The 20,312-nt window shown below is 41.5% G+C and overlaps 1 protein-coding gene across 4 annotated transcripts in view; it reads left to right on the top strand.

The window, feature by feature from the left end:
• Positions 1-18,945, top strand: part of LOC140918296 (multidrug resistance-associated protein 1) — a 113,191-nt gene extending 94,246 nt beyond the window's left edge. For all 4 annotated transcript variants that reach the window (XM_073362333.1, XM_073362332.1, XM_073362334.1 and 1 more), the window contains 10 exons: positions 32-239; positions 1,222-1,532; positions 2,482-2,681; positions 3,134-3,260; positions 3,890-3,991; positions 5,436-5,582; positions 6,593-6,751; positions 8,105-8,271; positions 9,189-9,383; positions 10,281-18,945. In XM_073362333.1, coding sequence (XP_073218434.1) covers positions 32-239; positions 1,222-1,532; positions 2,482-2,681; positions 3,134-3,260; positions 3,890-3,991; positions 5,436-5,582; positions 6,593-6,751; positions 8,105-8,271; positions 9,189-9,383; positions 10,281-10,389 — 1,725 coding nt within the window. In that variant the 3' untranslated portion in view covers positions 10,390-18,945. The remainder of the gene's footprint in view (positions 1-31; positions 240-1,221; positions 1,533-2,481; positions 2,682-3,133; positions 3,261-3,889; positions 3,992-5,435; positions 5,583-6,592; positions 6,752-8,104; positions 8,272-9,188; positions 9,384-10,280) is intronic.
• The last annotated feature ends 1,367 nt before the right edge of the window (positions 18,946-20,312 follow it).

Here is a 20,312-nt window from a genome sequence, read left to right as displayed (position 1 = left end):
GACCTTTATTTTTTTCCTCTTGCATCTTTAGGTAAAGGCGACAGTGTACTGGGAATATATGAAAGCCATTGGACTCTTTGTCTCTTTTCTGAGCATCTTCCTTTTTATGTGTAACCATATAGCCGCCCTGGCTTCCAACTACTGGCTAAGTTTATGGACAGATGATCCCATTATTAATGGGACTCAGCAGCACACGCACGTCCGGCTAGGAGTGTATGGAGCACTGGGAATGTCTCAAGGTTTGCCTGGAATTATCTGTTAAGCTATTTTAAAACTAACTGACTGGTTCAAAATATTAAGCCAAATGTTAAAAAGATCAGTGACTTGGTGTGTCCAGCACTGCACAAAGGCTTCCTCAGGAGTCTTTCACTGCCATGAATTTTATTTTGCTTTTTATGGGAAGGTTTAACTAATGGCAATAAACTATTCAGTTAGTGAATTTGGTTTTCTTTTAATGTAAGAAACAAAGCTAGAATGCATATGGTTGTGGGATCTGGAACCTTTAGCCTCTGGGTGCCTGGTTCAAATCCATCCCAGGTCTGTGATGACTGAAAGTTACCGCCATCCGATGGCTCTTTGACCTGTATGAAATGAATTGAGTCTGTCCAGTTCCCAGTGGTCAGGAGCTGCCACACCTTTTGATCTTCTTTGGCAGCCTTACTGGTAGTTCTAGAGCAGCAGCTAAGGATTGCCAGAGCCATGTGGACTACTAAACTATCCTCTCACTGCTACATGGGTCCTGCCACCTCAGGATTCAGACACGCTGACAGAGTATCCAAGAGAAGCTTGCACAATTGCTGCCTGTTAGGTCTGTTCTGTGCATAAATAGGCTTTGTCTGACCTGAAATTAAGCACACGATATCCCACTTATCTTCAGAATTGCCTCATCCAGTCTTGCAACAAGAAATAAACAGCTTTTTAAAGTGGAGCAGAGTGTAAGCAGGCCACATGTGCAAATACTCTGAAAACACATGTTGAAAGGCAAACACTTCCTTCAGATGAGCTTACCTTTTTCACTGAAGAGTCTTTTACTGCTCAGTCCAACTAGATCAGATCACCATCTGCCTTCTTCAATGAGGATTGATTGATTTGAATTTGTGTTGACTAAATTTTACTATGGTTTAGATTTCATTGATTACAAACAAAGAATAAACATAATTAGGAAAAACGTTTCTGCTCAGGGAGGGGAAAAAAAGTTGTCAACTTGGTTTTCTTTTTCAGGTATTGCTGTGTTTGGCTACTCAATGGCTGTGTCAGTAGGGGGGATATTTGCCTCACGACACCTACACATTGGCCTGCTTCACAGTGTCCTTAGGTCTCCAATGAGTTTTTTTGAACGAACACCCAGTGGGAACTTAGTGAACCGGTTCTCTAAAGAGATGGACACTATAGACTCTGTGATTCCTCAGATAATTAAAATGTTCATGGGCTCACTGTTTAACGTCATTGGGGCCTGCATCATCATTCTCTTGGCCACACCAATAGCTGCCATCATCATTCCGCCGCTGGGACTTGTCTACTTCTTTGTGCAGGTAGGGAACGTCGGCCATTGAGCTCTCTCGTCAGCGTGTCTCTCTCCTCTCCTTTTGTTACTTAGGTTTTAGATTTTAATGTGTCTTGAGTCCATGTTTGACTGACCATTTTCGGATACTATCTGAAATGCACAGTGCATGGCAGGCCCGTCAGCTTGCTGGATTTCCAGTAGCTGAGCATTCTCTACTTGTCCTGTCTGAATAGGACACTGGAAAGAAACTCCTATAATTCAAGCAGTGAGTGTGTGCTTTGGAGAGGCACAGCTGTAGAAAGTGCAGGTATAGTCAGAAAAGTGAGCCTAAAACAGGGAGAAGATAGGATTGACAGCAGCCTTTTTTACTCTCCAGTCTTGCTCCCTGTGTTTGTCATTCCTGCTTACTTTAGTGGCAACCCCCCCAACCCCCTCCCCCCCCCAAAATCACTTCATTGCTTTACTCTGGTGATCCCTGCAGAGCCAGTACAGCCATGGGAAAGGGAATTGGCTTCTCTTTTGGCTCCTGTATCAGTGGGTTTGTTCGCCAAGTTCCAGTTGTGGAATCCTTTTTTTCCTGGTGGTGGTGCCTGAGACAAACAGAACTCAGCTTGACTCTCAGATCCCAGACTGAGCTTGCAGGACTGGCATTTGAGGGGAAAATAAATCTTCCTGGTGTGAGGAAAATGTGATCTTGGGCCATTTGGAGATCACAAACACGGGCCCCCACAATACTATTTTTACCATGCTTCTTAAAAGCGCAGTCAGACTAGATAATCTTATGGTCTCTTCTGGTTTTAAAATCCATGAATCAGTGCATTTTCATAGAAGCAAATTGGATTTCTCTAAGTGATGTGTAGTACTCTTATCCAGAGTAATAAGGGTGAGAGTTGGCTGCCTTGACTCCCTGTAGTTGAAGTCGTGTCCAGGCTGTGCTGCACCTTTGAACTTAGTGTTCTACTCAACTTGATTTCCAGAGATTTTATGTGGCCACCTCTCGCCAGCTGAAACGTCTTGAATCCGTCAGCCGCTCTCCAGTGTATTCTCACTTTAACGAGACTCTCCTGGGTGTCAGTGTCATTCGAGCCTTTGAGGAGCAGACGCGTTTCAAACAGCAGAGTGACTTAAAAGTGGATGAAAATCAGAAAGCGTACTTTCCCAGCATTGTTGCAAACAGGTAGATGGGCGTGAGTGTTGGGTCAGCACATAGACAGCAGCGGCATAGTGAGGGTGCAGTTGTGCAGTCCTCGCTCCATTACTCAGGTACAACCCATTGATTTCAGAGGAAGTTTTGCTCCTCCCTTCACTTTCTCTGCACATTGTTCATTTAGCTGAACTGTGGCTGTGTTGGGTACCTGAGACCCCACATTTTCAAGGTTAAAACAGGAATTTCTGCCCCTAAGAGTTAGTTTCATGTGCTTCTGTGCCCCATGCTTCTGGAAATGATCAGATAGCTCCAAATGTGTCAGTTCCCATGTCACTGGCAAAGAAGGGGATGAGTAGATGTAAATGCCTCAGTGTAACCATATATTTAAAAAAAAAATACGAATTTAAGCATGTTCACCCTGAATTTTTGTTTGTTTAATCAGATATTTCTGGAAAATGGAATCACTTGTCTGTGTCTTGCAGGTGGCTGGCTGTCCGGCTAGAATGTGTGGGGAACTGTATAGTCCTCTTTGCGGCGCTGTTTGCAGTGATTGCTCGCAACAGCCTCAGCCCTGGATTAGTTGGACTGTCAGTGTCCTATTCATTGCAGGTAATATACTTCAGGAAATCTTTCTGCACTTTTAAGACCACAGCCACCCGGTATCAGGATATAAATCTGTAATGGAATTAGAGTTGAGAATTGATTTGTCGTCTATAGTCATAAATAGGCTTTGTCAGTACTAACTGAATCCCCATATACTTCATGAAACTAAACAAGTCCTGGAGAGAGAACTGATATGTGGAGCATGTGATGGGGAAAATGTTTACAGATGAGATTTGAAAAGAGATTTAGAGCCCAGGTGGGATGGGGCTTTCTTATGTGGGAGGGGCTGAAAGGAGAAACCTTTTGAAATAATGAAACAAAATTGTGATGTGAGACACTGACTCCAGCAGGACAAATGGGGAGCTGGTTTCGGGGTCACACTAATGGCCAAGTTCTGCTCTATACTTATACAGCTCCCATTGCACATGTGTATCTGAGGGTAAAAATTGGTCCTAGTTGTATTTCATAAATGGGCGCGTTGTTCTCATCCCATCCAGGTAAAGCCAAGTGCTGTGTTGTGCGTTTAATGAGCAGATGGCACTTCGGGTTTTCATCTCAGTATTGCATGCTAAATGTTCTTTTCTATGCTGATGTCCATTTGTATTGTAAATGCTCCATTTAGGAATTTTCTGCAGGTTACAACATACTTAAACTGGCTGGTTCGCATGTCATCTGAGATGGAAACTAACATTGTCGCTGTGGAAAGAGTCAAAGAATACTCTGAAATGGAGAAAGAGGTACATTGTGGCTAGTAGGTTGTATAATTACGTCTAAAGATCTTCCCTGCTATTAACCAATGCTTCAGGCTTGCATTGTACTGTCACTGCCTTTCTAATGGGACAGAAGGGGGACTTTCTTTCAAATCAGTCAACCTGCCTCCTAACTGGCTAGACGACAGTATTGGTTTCTGAACAGAAGAATTTACTCTAAGATGTTTCTTGCCATTCTGCTAGTGGGCTGAATTTGCTGCATTCATGGAATCTCAGCCCTTACTGATATGGGAATCCAGAGATACTTGTACTTGGAATTTGTTTTTTAAGAGCTAGTTGTTTTCTTCATCCTTAATGCTGAGAGTGCCCCCTAGTGGCAGAATGTTAACTTTGCAGGTATTTTTCTTCACTTCTGGCATTTGTTTCCTCTATCACTATATGCACTTAATTTGTAGGAAGCCTTTGTCATCTGTCTAGTCCATATTAAATTAACAAATGGAGCTATGCAAAATTCATTTTCAATCTGATGATGACTCATGTAAACTACTTTTGGTCATGTGTGTTTCTCCTCTTAACCTTCTTCCCCCACGTTATTTATTTTGGGCAATGTGTTCATAGGAAGCCCAAACCCTCAAATCAAAACCCAGCCCAGTGTGAGTTATGTCTGGGGTGGGGTACAAACCAGAGAGTTCCTCCTCCCTCCTTTCCACTTGTGGTTCCTCCAAACTAAAAACTTTTGGAAAATTTCCTGATTTTAAGAATGTTTGTTTTTAATTGGCTCTAGTAATGAACCCACTGGGATCTCTGCTTTAATATAACTGCTGATTAGGGTGAAAACCCTGCTCTGTTTACACACCCACTGAAGTCTGAGTCAGAACTCATTCATTACCAACATGCAAAGTGTTCAGTTTCCTCTGTCTCAGGCAAGCTTCTTCTAGTTCTAAACCTGGCTCTCTGGGTTGGCACAACAGTGTGTAACTGTTGCATGACCATTTTTTAGAGTGGTAGCCGTGTTAGTCTGTATCAGCAGAAAGAATGAGGAGTACTTGGCTTTAGCCCACGAAAGTTTATGCTCAAATAAATTTTAGTCTCTAAGGTGCCCCAAATACTCCTCATTCTTTCTGTTGCATGACCAGTTTGTCATAATATTTGCTGTCTGCTGTTCTCACATCAGCAATTGTAGAGAGACTTATCCCGGGAGGTGAGGCTTGTTTTAGTCAAGACACACATTTTTCATAGCTTTAGAGTCGAATCTTGCCCTTGATTATACCTTGTAACCTCATTGTCTTCGATGCAGCCGAATTTGCCCCTTTGATTTTCCAGACAGCCCTTTTTGAAAATGAGACTTCTGCCTCTTCTTCCTTATTCAACCCCTGGTGGAGCTATTTCTTCGTTTGCTCAGTCAGATGGGTCAAAAGGGTAATAGATCTATTAATGATCTAGCTGAATGGGTGGGCAATTGTTCTTTCAGGCTCCATGGTGTACTGAGCAAACTGCTCCACCAAACAACTGGCCTCATGAAGGCAAAGTGGAGTTCAGAGGCTATGGCTTACGTTACCGGGAGGACTTGGATTTAGTTCTGAAAAACATAAATGTTACTATAAACGGAGGAGAGAAGGTAAGTAACATGGCTTGCTGTTTATATCCACACTGCGTTTTATAAGCTATCATATATATATAGCACTTCAGCTGACAATGGGATTTGAGCCCTGAGACTTTCAGCACTAAAAGGATGAGGTTCTACCATTGGAGCTAAAAGAATGAGTCCTTCAGTGGCTGGTCTTTATAAGACAATAAGAGCCCACTACAGCTGCCAGCTAAAGTGGGACAAGACCCCTGTTGTGGGTTGCACGTGTTCACTGTTTTCCTGGGCGTGTGCTCTTCTGGTATAGAAATACAAAGGACTGTACTGGAGAACGTGACCGTAACCAGTTGCCCTTTTTATTCAACACAAGCAAAATGAAATGGCCAATTGATGAAGTTTAAATTGCACTTCTAAAAACCTAAGTCATGTACCACATTTTACTGACTTGTGCATCCTTTTTTTATGTAGGTTAGTATGTATTTTATTTAAAAATAAATACAAGGCAGTTTATATTAGTATGCAAGCACAAATCCAAAAAAGGCACAAGCTTATGTAACTTCCTAATCAGACATGCAATTGTGTATTATGTTAATGAGCACAATTGTAGCCTGAATTCAGGTGGAAAAACAAGATCAAAACCTATAGCTCCACAACTGTAACTACAAAACACATACAAAAGAAAGGAACAGGTGTGATCTGAACTTTGTCAGCACTTCCTACTTCACATTTTCACCACAATTCCATTTTCCTGTCCAGAAAAGTCCCAAAGCTTTTCTAGGTGCACTGAAATTTCAATGTGCTGTTTGAAGGATATTTTCATTTTATGTATATATGCACCATCATATTTTCATTTTATGTATATATGCACCATCAATGTGCCAACTTAGTTCTCCATTTTCTTAACATAGTTGCTTTGTACTGGGTAAATGTATGGATTACATCTGAAATTGTGTCCACTTCAGGAGATTCTCGGTGGCACTTTGACTTTATCCTTTCCCGCAGAATTATTAAATGATAACTTCTTTCTGTGTGCCTTCTAATAGGTGGGAATAGTTGGAAGAACAGGTGCTGGAAAATCCTCCCTTACTCTGGGTTTATTTCGAATCAATGAATCAGCAGAGGGAGAGATTATTATTGATGGAGTTAATGTGGCAAAAATAGGGCTCCATGACCTGCGGTTCAAGATCACCATTATTCCCCAGGTAGGTGCAAAGTTCCTGCCAATACCATAATTGATTTCTTAAGGCTATTGAGGCTTTAATCAACTGGATGCGTATTTTATTAATACCTTATTAGTGTCTGATTCAGCACCCAGTGGAGTTGATGGGACTCCTTCCATTGACTTCAGTTGACTTTGGATCAGACTTTTGTGCTGGCTTAGGCATGTTTCCTTTTCTTTATGTAACAAATCAAACTTGGATCTGAATTGGTTTGCTGGCATGGAGGCAGGATCCAGGGCGTTCTGAAATTATGAACTCATTTAGTTAACGCCTTGTAATAGATTTTCAATAGTCACATAGGACCTGATGCTGCGAATTGCTCAGCATGAGTGTGGAGGTCTGACCAGGTAGTGCAGCTGGCATGATGTGGGCCTTAGTAGGTTTAGAACCCTCTAGCTCTTCTGGACCAATAAAGGACATATATAGACTGCATATTACAAGGTGGAGACTTCTCACTAGAATTACACTAGGACACAATAAATTTCACTCTGTTTTGACAATAACTTGGCAGATCAAGTCTGGTCTCCGCGGTTCACTTCTGTTTAGGAACAGTAAGAAACAACGTTAATCATATGGAGCTATGCCACAGGGCACTCTAGTTTTGAGGGTTCAGGCTCATGTTATTGTTTTGGGCTTGATGTCTGCTTATCAAATTGCCACGTGACTGAGTCAGTTCCTCATCCTAGGCTTGGTGGTCAAATGTCTTTGAATTCAGTTTTTAAAACTATTATGTTAATAAATTACTTGCTTTTAGTGTACACGCTTTTCTGCCTATTTATAGTAATGCAAGAAGGAACTGGATTTAAATAATTGCAAAAGGTTTTCTGCAATTCATCTGTCTAGGATCTGGTTGAGGTTTGAGGTCGGGGATTATATTGCTTTTGCCCTTTTTTGATCATTCCATATTAGATTTCAGCTTTGCTATCACTAATTGCCATAAGAGGAAATGGAATAAGTAGATTGTAGACACCATGCATTTACTGATGCAGCCAGTTTGGACTTTGAATCTTGTGGGAGTGTATTTTGAAGTTTGTTTTTCACATGCCATTTTATTTGAAAAAAATGTTTTGGCATTTAAATTGAAGCTGTTTCTATGTATTCTTTGGTATTGCAACTAGTCTGAGGATCTTTCTGCAGATTCATTTTCCAAAAAAGAAACGAGTCACTTTATTTAAAAACAATTGAACTCAAAAGATCTTTTGTTATAATTAATTATATTCCTTGGGTTGCTTACCAAATACACCATTTCCTTTGCCATTTTAAATGAAATCTCTTGAACATTTGCCATATTTCTTTGTATGTAGAAGTGTTGAGTGCATGTTATTTTCTGACTAGGATCCAGTATTATTTTCTGGCTCTCTGCGTATGAATCTTGACCCTTTTGACAAATACTCTGACGAAGAAATTTGGACATCTTTGGAATTGGCTCACTTGAAAAATTTTGTTTCGTCTCTTCCTGATAAACTTAATCATGAGTGTTCTGAAGGTGGAGAGAATCTAAGGTACAATAAAACTTTTCAGTGAAAATTTTCTGTTAAAGCTAAAACTTTTGACAGCATATGAGAAACGTATGCTTGTATGTTCTTCCCACTTTATTTCAGACTGCAGGTTCAATTTTACTACTTGTGACGTGATTGGTGCAGTACAAACATGAGATCACTGACCCATGGACCTTAAAATACATCTCAGACATCAAAACAGACCTAAAAATATAAATATTGTAGTTTTTATTCACTGCATAAGACTGGATTATCTTGTGTTGGGGAAACAGAGAAATTTTAATGTGAAATTGCCAAAGAGACAATTAGGTGTTTTTTAAAAAAAATATTTTAAGCTTTAAGCCACGTAAGTGAAAGTACATACTTAAGAAATAGTAAGTTAAATATATTAATATTAATATTAAATATATAAATATATTAAATTGGCTTGGGCAATTTTGGGAAATTTTTGGTTAACTTCAGGCTGCTGTAGTGCTTATAATTTGGAGAGAAAATTGTACCTAACGAATGCAGGTTTCATACTGCAGCTGTAATATAACTGCAGTACTAATCTTAAATACATTTAATCTACTGATTGTAAATTGGCCACCAAACCAGTTCAAATTCAAAACTATGGAGAACTTTGCCACAGTCTGCACTGTTTAAATACTATAGTCTGGTGTACTTACACATTACAAATGGTTTCCATGTACCTTTTTAAAAACAAAAGTTCTTCAAAAATTGAAGAATTAGGAAGCTGTAGTAAGACACCCTCTGTTTATAGAGAAGAAATAACAGAACTTGAAGTTAATTCCATATCTAAAGCTTGCTAGACTCTCGGCACCTAAAATTCACAGAAGATTGTGCAGGTAACAAAGTTAGGATGTGAAACAAAATACAAGTTTCTTCTTACAGTTAACTTTTTTGTTTTTTTTACAAAGTGTCGGACAGCGTCAGCTGGTGTGCCTCGCTCGGGCTCTACTTCGGAAGTCCAAAATCTTGGTTTTAGATGAAGCCACTGCTGCTGTTGATCTTGAAACTGATGACCTTATACAGTCAACAATAAGGACTCAATTCGAAGACTGCACTGTTTTAACTATAGCACATCGTCTAAACACTATTATGGACTATGAAAGGTAAAGTGATGCAACTTTTGCAAAGGGAGAATGGTCTTTAGTGTCCGTATCTTACATGAATAGGAATTGATGTTAACCAAAAATGGACACCAATCAACTTTTAAAAATATTTTTTCCTTACGTTTGTTAGATCTGTTATCAGCTGAAATTTGTGAGTTTGTGTGTGTCTGTATTGCTAGTGTAAGCATGCTGAGGGTGAAGTTCTGTCCTGGGTTATGGTTGTGCAACCCCATTGTCCACAGGATGCTTGCACAGATGTGGCTGAGGGCAGCACTTGTTCTTACAATTGAAACGTAGATTTATAATGTTACCTCTTTCTCTGAGTGGGGGGTAGGAATCAAAACTTGATAAGCCCCTGACTCAGGTGTTCTACTCTTCCACTTTTTCTGTGACCCCTGTAATTGGACTGGGAAGCCACACTATGGATGGGACAAAGCAGGAGAAGTGGGCATTATATCCCCACCAAACTTGCAGTTGTTCACCACCTCTATTAACACTCACTCAGTACTAATTCAGGCATTCCAGCCATTCATGCAGCGGAAGCCCCCCCACATTTGGTCGATGCTCCCTCTTGGGGGTACTAGCAGTATTTTTCTCCCAGCTCTCAGCAAGTTGGGGGTAGCATTTCGATTCTGAACGCTGGGTTTCCTGACTTCTTAGAGCTTGCTTTCACAGCCTTAATGTTACAGTAACACTGTTGCTTCGCTTAGGCAGTCTAAGCACAGAGTAAATCGGTGTATCTGCGGTAGGATTAGTGAGGTTGGGGACAAATTTCACCTTTTGTGAAAGCTCTTGCAAATAACCATGGGAAAATAACGCAGGCTGAGATGCTATGCTAAGATGGCTAAAATTCCAAATAAGTCAGTATTTTGACCATTTTCTCTTTTCTTGTTTTAGAGTTATAGTCCTTGATAAAGGTGAAATTGTGGAGTGTGATTCCCCAGCCAATCTACTTCAGAAGAAAGGCATTTTCTATAGTATGGCCAAAGATTCGGGTTTGGTATAATACAAGAACTTAGCTTGTATGTGTGGGGGGAAAGGGGTGGAAATTGACTGACTATACACATTGAGAGGATTTTGAGAATTCTGACTTCCTTTGTTCTGCTACTCAAACCAAACGCTTTCACCTCAGACCCGGAAAAATCTAAGTTTAGCATGAAGAAGATAAAAGTAACAAAAATGCAAGTCTTTTTTCTTAAGGATTTATTTTGCAAGGAGTAGAAGTTCTGAATGTACTGTGCTAAAGACCCAACTTAGACCTGTTTGATAGATTTGAGGCAAAAGATTAAACTGCAGTCCAAAAATGTATGTTAGGATTTTTCTTGCTTTCAGAAGACATTCTTTTGAGTTGCTTATGTTCTGAAGGTCCATTTTGTTTGAAAAATCGTTGTAAAATACTACCTATTTGTTCAGTTGAGAACCATCTGGTGTGGGATGCACTCAGGACATTTTATGGAATAGCAATATGGCTCAACGTTTTTATTCCTTATGAAATACTGTCATGTATCCGGTCTTGTCTTGGCACTTATTGTATGTGGTCAGTGCTTTTATGCATCACGTTAAAGTTTTCATATGTGTTCATACTTTATAGCAGCAAGTTTGCAGAAATATGTCCATCTCATTGATGTGAAAAAGCACAATCATCGTCAGAAGTCACTATAACATCAAACTCTTGCTTGAATGCAAAAATGAATGTATTTCAATATTAAGTACCCAATTCTGTACTCTCTGTTCACTCAATGATTCTTTCTTATGTGAAAAGTACCAGTGGGGGCAGGGTTACTCTTATGAGTAAGGATTTACCTGAGTGAAGGCTTCAGAGTCAGTTATATTATAATTTGGTTGTAGTATTACTGGTCATTGCATTTCACTGTCTCATTTAATACAGAAGCCATGCCACATCCAGGACTGTTAGCCCTATGGAAACGGAGAAACCTTCTCTAGAGACTGCTGCTGCTAATAACTGTTGTGCAAAATGCTCTTACTGTTCCAAAAAATATACATATTTTTACTAATCAAAATGCGTGGGTTCCAGAGTAGCTTGACAGAGCTTAATTCACAATAGAGTCTAGCTCCAACTTAAGTGTGTTCTGTTTTTTTTGTTTTTTACTTAGTAGGAAAAAGAAAAGTTCCATACAGTCTTATTTTATAGAAAGATTGCTGAATTACTGTAGTTTGAGTTCAGATGGATCCAAATATCTACCACTCTGGAAATGTGGACTTTGGAAGTTATGTTGCCGACCTTAAAACTAGACAAGTGTCTCCCCTTAGAATAAAAGCTATTTATTTTTTTGTAATTTATGATTCTTTAAAATTGAGTATGCTGAAAATTTCTTTGGTATTTTTTGTAACGACTATAATGGAAATAGGAATATTTGCAAAGAACTTGGAGTAAATTTTCTTTGGTTGAAAATGATTGTCCCGATTTTTATACTCCTTTTGTAATTTTTTAATGACAAAAGTGTTTGCGTCATTATTGACAAAGGGCTTAAGGCCTGGAGAACTGTGGGTGCCTCGGAGATTGATGATCATGCCTTGAAAACTAAGCCTCTAAAATATCATCACCAGTTAAAGAATTAATAGATGAGAATAATCAGCCTTGTTCTGAGGCCTGTTTTGAGAGGAATGTGGGGAAGTGTGTGCTTTGGATGAGCAGATCATAGTACTCCGATTACATGGTAACTCTGTTACCATGGCAGTACTACAATGTGAAATAAGCAGAGAGCGCTTCTCAGAGGTGGCACGTAAAAAAGATTGGCTCCCCAATGTGGGTGCTTTGCAGTGCCCAAGATGTCCAATTGATGATTGCTGCTCTTTTCAGGTGGCGCTTTCACTGCATAGCTGTTCCATTAAAATAACATTTTCAAATAAAGGTGGTTCTTCTGGTTACCAAGGGCTGACTTTTAGACTAAGGGATGTGGTCATTGATCACCAGGGGTAGTTTCCAAGGCCTTTCCTGGATTTTTACCAGACCTCCCTGCTCTACAGCCCGGGAGCTGTTCTCCTACGTGGTCTGTTGGTGAATTACGCTCTGAACACGCTGGGCCAGACATGAGTGGTGTTGCCACCCCATATGCCAGGTCACTACAAAACTCGCTCAAATTTGGCCCGGCTTGCCCATCTGTCATGAGGAGGAATGGCCGGGCCAAACCTGAGTAGAGCCTACATCTCAACAGTACCTAATGATGTCACACACTTTAAGACTTAGTTACCTATTGGTGTGTCTCGCACACATCTGATGTTAATTATGACTAGAAAGGAGTGTCATAAATGTTGAATCATGCAGCACTGCTTAAAAATAACTACATCCCATGACATGTCTAACTTTCTCGATTCCCTTTTTTGGGTTTGCTGAATGTTTTTTTGTGTTGCTCATGCAAGCATGGCCTGGGTGAAAGATACATTTTCCCACTTCACCGCCTCTTTCTTTTGATGGTGGTTGGTAAGCGGGCACAGTCCTGGCATAAGGGGGTGAATTAGAACAGTACTGTTTGTACTGTTTGTTCTGTTCCCTTGATTCCGAACACCCACTGCTAACTTTTGTTCCTGTGTAACGCATACCGTGTTTGGTTTCCTCCTGTGGGGCTGTTGCCTTGTAAAAGTCTCATCACATCTCAACTCTGTTCTCTCTTGGCAGCATATAAATTTCACTACAGCCACTTCTGTTTGTTGCTTGGAACCTATGCCAAGACCTGTTTTCTCCATGGAGGAAGAGACAATCCTATATGCGCTACTAAAAAGGCCCAACCTTGTTGTAAAGCCATTAATGTTAACTTCTTTGGAGGGGGGAAGGTTCTCCATTTCTAGGGGGGATTTTTCCAATTGGTGTGCATTTTGATGGGGCTGGGAGCTCCGAATAACCCCCCTTTCTCTGCGGAGCAGAGGGAACCATGTTTTGAGGCAGACGAGTCACCATATCAAGAGAAGTGCAGGATCTAGAGGATGAGTTGCCACATGAACCAGGAGTGTCTGTCAGTACTGTGCAGTGATAAGACAAACCAAAAACTGAATAAAACAAAAGTTAATATCTTAGAAGTTGGGATCCAAACCTACAAGAAAAACTCAATAAAAAGACCAGTAGATGTTTCTGCACTGGCTGCTCCAAGAGTGAGACAACCCACGCAGAAGTAACGTTTACAGTATAACCTTTTGTTTTGAATTTGCGTCTCCCAAATTCACCGCACCTGTGGAGTGTAGTAATAATAATAATTAATAAAAAATATCCAGCTCCATGCTGCCCTGTCAAACCCCTTTTCATCTTGCTGCTTAACTCCTTGACTTCTCACACACACAACTGCAGCAGAACATGGTGGCATCTTCTGCAGAGCTGGGATTGTGACACAACATGTGTGGGGCAGCCCTTGAAGCATCTTGTTCTATGTACCATTCATGAATTCTGCTGCATTCAAGTATCCTCCTTAGCTTACACACTCTCATTATAGCGTGTTAGTTGCTCTTATCTGTGTTCCACAACCTCAAAGCAATATTACACACCATAACCTATAAAGTCCTATCATCATATTGCTTGCACCCTTGGTGCAAACTACTGTTTGTTCACTGCTTTAACAGCTGAGATCAAATGGGGGTGCTCCTGATTTGAAAGTGGGAGCAGGAGTCTTATCCTCTGGAACTGGCTTCGCATGCAGCTCCAAGGAGCTTGCATCAGTTCTTTGGGGCACATTTAAGATATTTGCTAGAAGGGATTGACAGGGTAATGTGTCAGGTGGGAGGCTTTCAGGTTGTGTTCTAAACATCGCTTGTTGGAATGGAACAATCTGTTTAGTGCAAGCTCTTGGAACATATTTCTAACTCTTTTCATAGAATTTAAAGCCACAAAGGACCAGCAGTTCATCTACTCTGACTTCTTGTAATATCACAAACTACCCATGCTAGCTGTCCATTCACCTTTAGGATTCCTACCAAACCATCTCCAATGCATCTGTGAAATTTGTAGTTTCACATGCAGTTGATTTAAAAGAAAAAAATGAAAGGAATGCAGTACGTGTTCTATGAACTAAGTACCAATGGCCTATTAAATGCAAGCTTGTAGTAAGAAAACTATCTACCTTTGAGATGCACAGCGATATGTAAATATATAGGAATAATGTGAGATAGGGTCATGTTAATGCAGGCCTTTGCTCTGGCTATTTTTAGAGTTCTTGTTAACTACTAACAAGTAAATTGCAGATGAAAGCTTGAAATAAGACTAACTCTGAAAAACAATCCTTCCGGATCTTGTCTGCACACAAATCCAAAAGCATTTTGCATGTAGTGGATGGCAATTACTTTTCATTATGATGGCTTTGTGGCTTAAGTGATTCAGAAAAAATGTGGGTAAGTTAGTTTTGTTTGTATTTAGTGTGACCAAATCATGGAATGAATTTTTTCAAGTTACTTCAGGCTTTCAACGTGGGTTAAGAGTCTGACAAAGTCCTGTTAGTTTTTTTTGTACTGAATCCTTGTTACTGTATCAGAATAACATGCATTGCTAATAGAAATCTTACACATAGTGAGGGTTTTACTTCATCTATTCTGTATAAAGCTCATTCTAATCCATATTGCAAAGTTACTTAAAGGTGGAATGACTTGCCCTGTTTTCCTTTGTATGTAATCCTTTTGTGTACTTTTGAGTAGAGAAAGCAAAGCAGTCTACACTGCCCTGTGGTCTGTACTATAGGGGTGTGAATAGAAGTGTGCGCCCAAGTGCTATGCTGTAACTGTGGGAGTGAATTAAAAGGTTCCTAGTTCAGTGTCCTCTTCAGACAGAATTACATTTATGTGAACCTTTTAGTCTGTGCCCTCAGCATCCACATGGGGAAGTTACTTGGGTTTGCAGTGCAATTCATGCCCCCATAGTCCAAACTACAGGGTAGTGTAGACATAGCCTTAGATTGTAAGCTTCTGCCATGGGACGAAGTGCATTGGGACAGAAGGGGAGTCTGTGCAAGGCACAGGGGAGTCCGCAGCTCTTGTAGCTGCTCCCATGGTGCTGGCTCCCTCTGGTCTTGCACACCTTCCAACTGTGCTATACATGTTCTCCTTCGAAGGTGTCTCATAGTGAGATGTTTCCTGCTTTTGGGTGGACACCTTCCTATGGCATTTGCCCATTAGATTGGCTTTTACTACTTTCATGTTTCAGTGGCCTGTCAACATGGGACAATGTAAAAAATGAAAGGCCATGCTCTTGTACCCACTGGCCTAACTGGGTTGGGGGGAATGTAGTTGTTCAGTGCTAGTAGGATGCCAGCCACTACCATTTTAAGAGTCACTGAAGTCATTTTGGCTGATCCTTGCCCTAAGAGGTTAGAATCGGGGTTAATAGATGACATCAAGACCTGTTTTCTGTACTTCCTAAAATACATGCAAATATTTTGTGTATGCCTTCAGAGTGGTCCTGGCTGCTCTGAGGGGATGTTCCATATAGAACTGGGGTAGAACATTCCCTTTCCACACAGAAGTATAAACAAACTTGGGCTCTGATGGGCCAGTGGTGAAAGCTAATTCCAGAGACCCATGAATACCTTCGTCCCCCCCATTGCGGTGAGAACACCCAGCCCCCATTCCAGGAACTGTTGGCAAGTGGGTGTCTGCAGATCTCTATTCTCAGGATGGAGTGATGAGAAAAGAGGTAGTCTCCAGTTCAGCTTTGAAGTGATCCTCTTCTTTGTTTAGTTCCCTTGACCAAACAGTAGCCCAGGCGAAGTGGATTACTGCGGAGCAGAAGCAGCAAGCTGATGAAGCAGAGATTCCCCAGAAAAGCCAAAGGGTTCAGTTGGGTCTGTTTTCACTTCTGCAGATCCTGTGTAAAGTATTCAGTGCTCAGTACCTGAAGACCTCACTCTTCATGGCCCTATACAATGTGCTCTTGTTTTGCAGTCTGTATTTGAGGATGTAATTCATGCAGGTCAGTAGGCCACAAAAGAAATTCTGTTTTAAGAAAAAGGAAGTAAAAAGGTTTTACTGTGAGACTGAGTCAAGTTCTCAAGCTTGGAGACGCTGATCCCACTTCTTTTTTGTGCGGGTGAGTGTCAGGTTACAAGGAGCCAATCCCCACCCTGTGAGGAATTGGGGCCATATCTGTACAATTGATGAAAGCTGATTGATATTGTGAAATTGTATTATGAAAAAAGTTGAGGTATGAGTCTGTGTCTGTGTCTCTCTCTCAAAATGTGGATTCATATAGAATGTATGTGGATCCACCATTGTTGATAGGACCTGTAGCATGTATACCCCAGATAAATAACACCCCAAAAATTTTACATTAAAAACTCAGTATCTTCTCCAGACTATATTGAGCATAGTGCTTTATGAGCGCAACTCGTATTTTCTTATGGTTGGATCGTTCTTTATAAAAGTCATCTCCCAGGTATAGAACATGTCAATTAATCCCATGAAGAATTTCATTGGTCAGGTTGATTATGGTATTCTTTGGTCTCGCCTGTCATTCCTGTCAGAAAAACTCATATTTCAGAAATAAGCTGAACAGGTTGAATTCTAATTGCAGATCAATACTTGGACAGCTCTGCTAAGCTTAATGCAGCCATTTAGCACAGGATTTAAATGGTCCTATAACTGAGATTGGAATTAATCCTCATTCTCTCTGAGTAGTAACCTAGAGCCAGTAGAAACCCACAGCCAGCTGAAAGATCAACCCCTATTTTAAACCCCCTACCTAGCAGCCCCTAAAAATTCAATTCCCCTGGAGGCAGGATGAACATATCTGCACGCAAATCAGGCCACTACCAATAGAGTCAGCATCTTGAAAAAAGACATTATTGTCCTCACCTGCTGGAGCATCTGTATTGCCACAGCTCTGATCGGAGGCCTGGACCAAGAAGGCACCACAAGAGTTCATCAGTTTCTGCACATCGGAGATCGGATTTATAGTCTCTGCAGAAGGTGAAGTCTGTCTTGCTGCTTTTATAATGACCAAGGACTGCAGGAAAATAACTTGAGGTAAAGTTTAAAAAACAAAGCAGCAACCCTAAATGCATTCTTCATACCTCAGTCTACTGCTTTTTGTGCACAGGCTACATAGCTATCCAGTGGATAACCATGAGTCCTTCATTACCCTGAAGTATGAAGGAAGTGTCAGCTAGCTATGCCTCTGCCAGTTGTTCCTCCCTGACCCCCTTTATGCACTTCATTAACCAGACCAAGAGCACAGTGGGCTAAGAGGGCAAAGGCCAAGCTATTACCTCCTGCCGCTGAATTTCTTTCTTTGTGAACACCTTGCTCTCGCGGTGTTTGGAGTGCACGTCTATAGCATGTATATTAGATACAGAGACAACCTTAGTTACCCTATTGTTTGAGTCCCTCATGCACTTCGGTGCTGTTCACTAAAAGTTTTGTACATGGACGGTGGGTGCTCGCAATGCTACGAGTCCCTGTTTTCTTTTTATTTTTTTGGTTTCTATAATGTAACCTGCTGGCACAATTTTTTCCCCTCCTCAAGTCATTTGTCTCCCTGAAGTGTCTGGCTGAATTTTTCTTGCAAGATGAATTATTACTGGATGTGGTGGATAAAGGCTTTGATGTGGACAGCGGTCATCAGAGTTAAATAGGAGGGAAGCTGCTCTGTTTAACTGATCTCAATAGCCTCAGTCCAGCAAAGCACTTATGCTCCTGCTTAACTTTAAACCTAACTACTTCGAGCACGTGAGTAGTTCTACTGAATGTAAGCACATGCTTTGGCGCTTTGTATCCAAATCTTTGAAAACCTGTTTCAGCAGCCAAAAGATTTGGGGACAAATATCTGAGGAAACAACTGGATGGCACAAAAGGGTGTCTGAAATCCGTGCAGTTGACATGGACGGATGTGGGATCTTTCAAAAGACACCTTAAAACTGGGGTGATGTCTACTTTTGCATGACTGTAGGATTTTTTGAAAGAATATGCTTTCAGCCTAGTGCCCTCATTAAAAACAAACCAACTTTCCCTGCCTTGGTTTTGAGCTGATGTTCTGCTGGGCTGCCCTCGTTCACCCCAAATCTGGTCGTATGCTTACTTAGTGCCCAGTCTGGTTTCCACCTGGCAATCAATAGGCATTTTTACTTTGAGGTAATAGTTTGTAAGGTACTTTGGGATCCTGTGAGGGTAAAAGACGTACATTAATGTAAAAGCCTGTTACTGTAAAAACCCTGTTCTCCATGCTGTGCTTTTATTTTCACCTTTGACTGTTTCCATTTGAACAGGTGAGTGCTATAGAAGATGGGACATTCTCTTGGTCTTTGTTGGATTCTCCGTGTCTCAGAAGGTACTTCCGTGCTGTCACTTAAGGGGAGATCTCTCCATTAGTTACAGGCAAAGAGCAGCTACTAGCAATCATGGAAGTTATGCACCTACATATAAATGATTTTCAGCCCAGCCAATGGTCAGGCAGAAGTCAGACTTCCTTGGTAAGATTAACAATAATAACTAGGACCCTACAAAATTCCCAGTCCATTTTGGTCAATTTCATGGTCACAGGATTTTTAAAATGATACATGTCACTATTTTGGATATTTAAATCTGAAATTTCATGGGTGTTGTAATTGTAGGGGTCCTGACCCAAAAAGGAGTTGTGGGGGATCACAAGTTTACTGTAGGGTGGGGGGGTTGTGGTACTGCTATCCTTCTGTGCTGCTGCTGGCAGGGCCCTATCTTCAGAGCTGGGCCCCCGGACAACAGCCACCGCTCTCCAGTCACCCAGCTCTGAAGGCAGTGCAGAAGTAAGGGTGGCAATACTGTGACCCTCCCCCGCAAAATAACCTTGCGACCCTCCCCCTTCCACTGCAACTTCCTTTTGGGTCAGGACCCCCAATTTGAGAAATGCTAGTTCCCCCCATGAAATCTGTATAGTACAGTAACTCCTTGCTTAACGTTGTAGTTATGTTCCTGAAAAATGTGACTTTAAGCGAAACGATGTTAAGCAAATCCAATTTCTCCATAAGAATTAATGTAAATGGGGGGGGGTTAAGTTCCAGGGAAATTTTTTTCACCAGACACAGACACGCACGCTTTTAAACAAACCATGTAATACTGTGCACAGCAATGATGATTGTGAAGCTTGGTTGAGGTGGTGGAGTCAGAGGGTGGGATATTTCCCAGGGAATGCCTTGCTGCTAAATGATGAACTAGCAATTGGCTGAGCTCTCAAGGGTTAAAACATCGTTGTTAATGTAGCCTCACTCTACGATGCAGCACGAATGGAGGGAGGGGAGACAGCATGGCAGACAGAGACGCACCCTGTATGTGTGAGAGAGAGAGAGAGAGAGAGAGATGCGCATTGCTCCTTTAAGTATGCTGACCCCACTCTTAAGTACATTTCCTTTTTAAGTAGATCAGCGATCTCCCTCTGTCCTGAGTCCTGTCCTGTGTCCACCCTGCTCTATGGAGATGGGGTAAGCAGAGTGCAGGAGTAGGGGGGAGGGAGACACCCTGACATTAGGCCCTCCCCACCCCAACCCACACACACCCACATGCAGCAAGCAGGAGGCTCCCGGGAACAGCTCCAAGGCAGAGGGCAGGAGCAGCACACGGCAGTGTGGGGCGGGACAGCTAAACTGCCAGCAATTGATAGCCTGCTGGGCAGCTGCTGCACAAGGAACTTAAGGGGCTGCTGGTCCACCCTGGTTCCAAGCCCCCCCAGCTAGCTCCACCGGGCTGCTCTTTCTGCAAGCAGTGGACAATGCAGGCGGCTGCCAAATGTTATAAGGGAGCATTGCGCAACTTTAAACGAGCATGTTCCCTAATTGATCAGCAACATAATGAAACAACGTTAACCGGGACAACTTGAAGTGAGGAGTTATTGTGTAGGGTTAAAGCAGACAAAAGACCAGATTTTATGGGGGGAGACCAGATTTCACCATCCATGATGCGTTTTTCATGGCTGTGAATTTGGTAGGGCCCTAATAACTGACCGCTGCCTCTCTTCCAAACCACTCTGCC

The sequence above is a fragment of the Lepidochelys kempii genome, chromosome 10 (genome assembly GCF_965140285.1).
Source record: "Lepidochelys kempii isolate rLepKem1 chromosome 10, rLepKem1.hap1, whole genome shotgun sequence".
In the NCBI taxonomy this organism is placed as follows: Eukaryota; Metazoa; Chordata; order Testudines; family Cheloniidae; genus Lepidochelys; species Lepidochelys kempii.
This window is presented reverse-complemented; position numbering and strand designations above follow the sequence as displayed.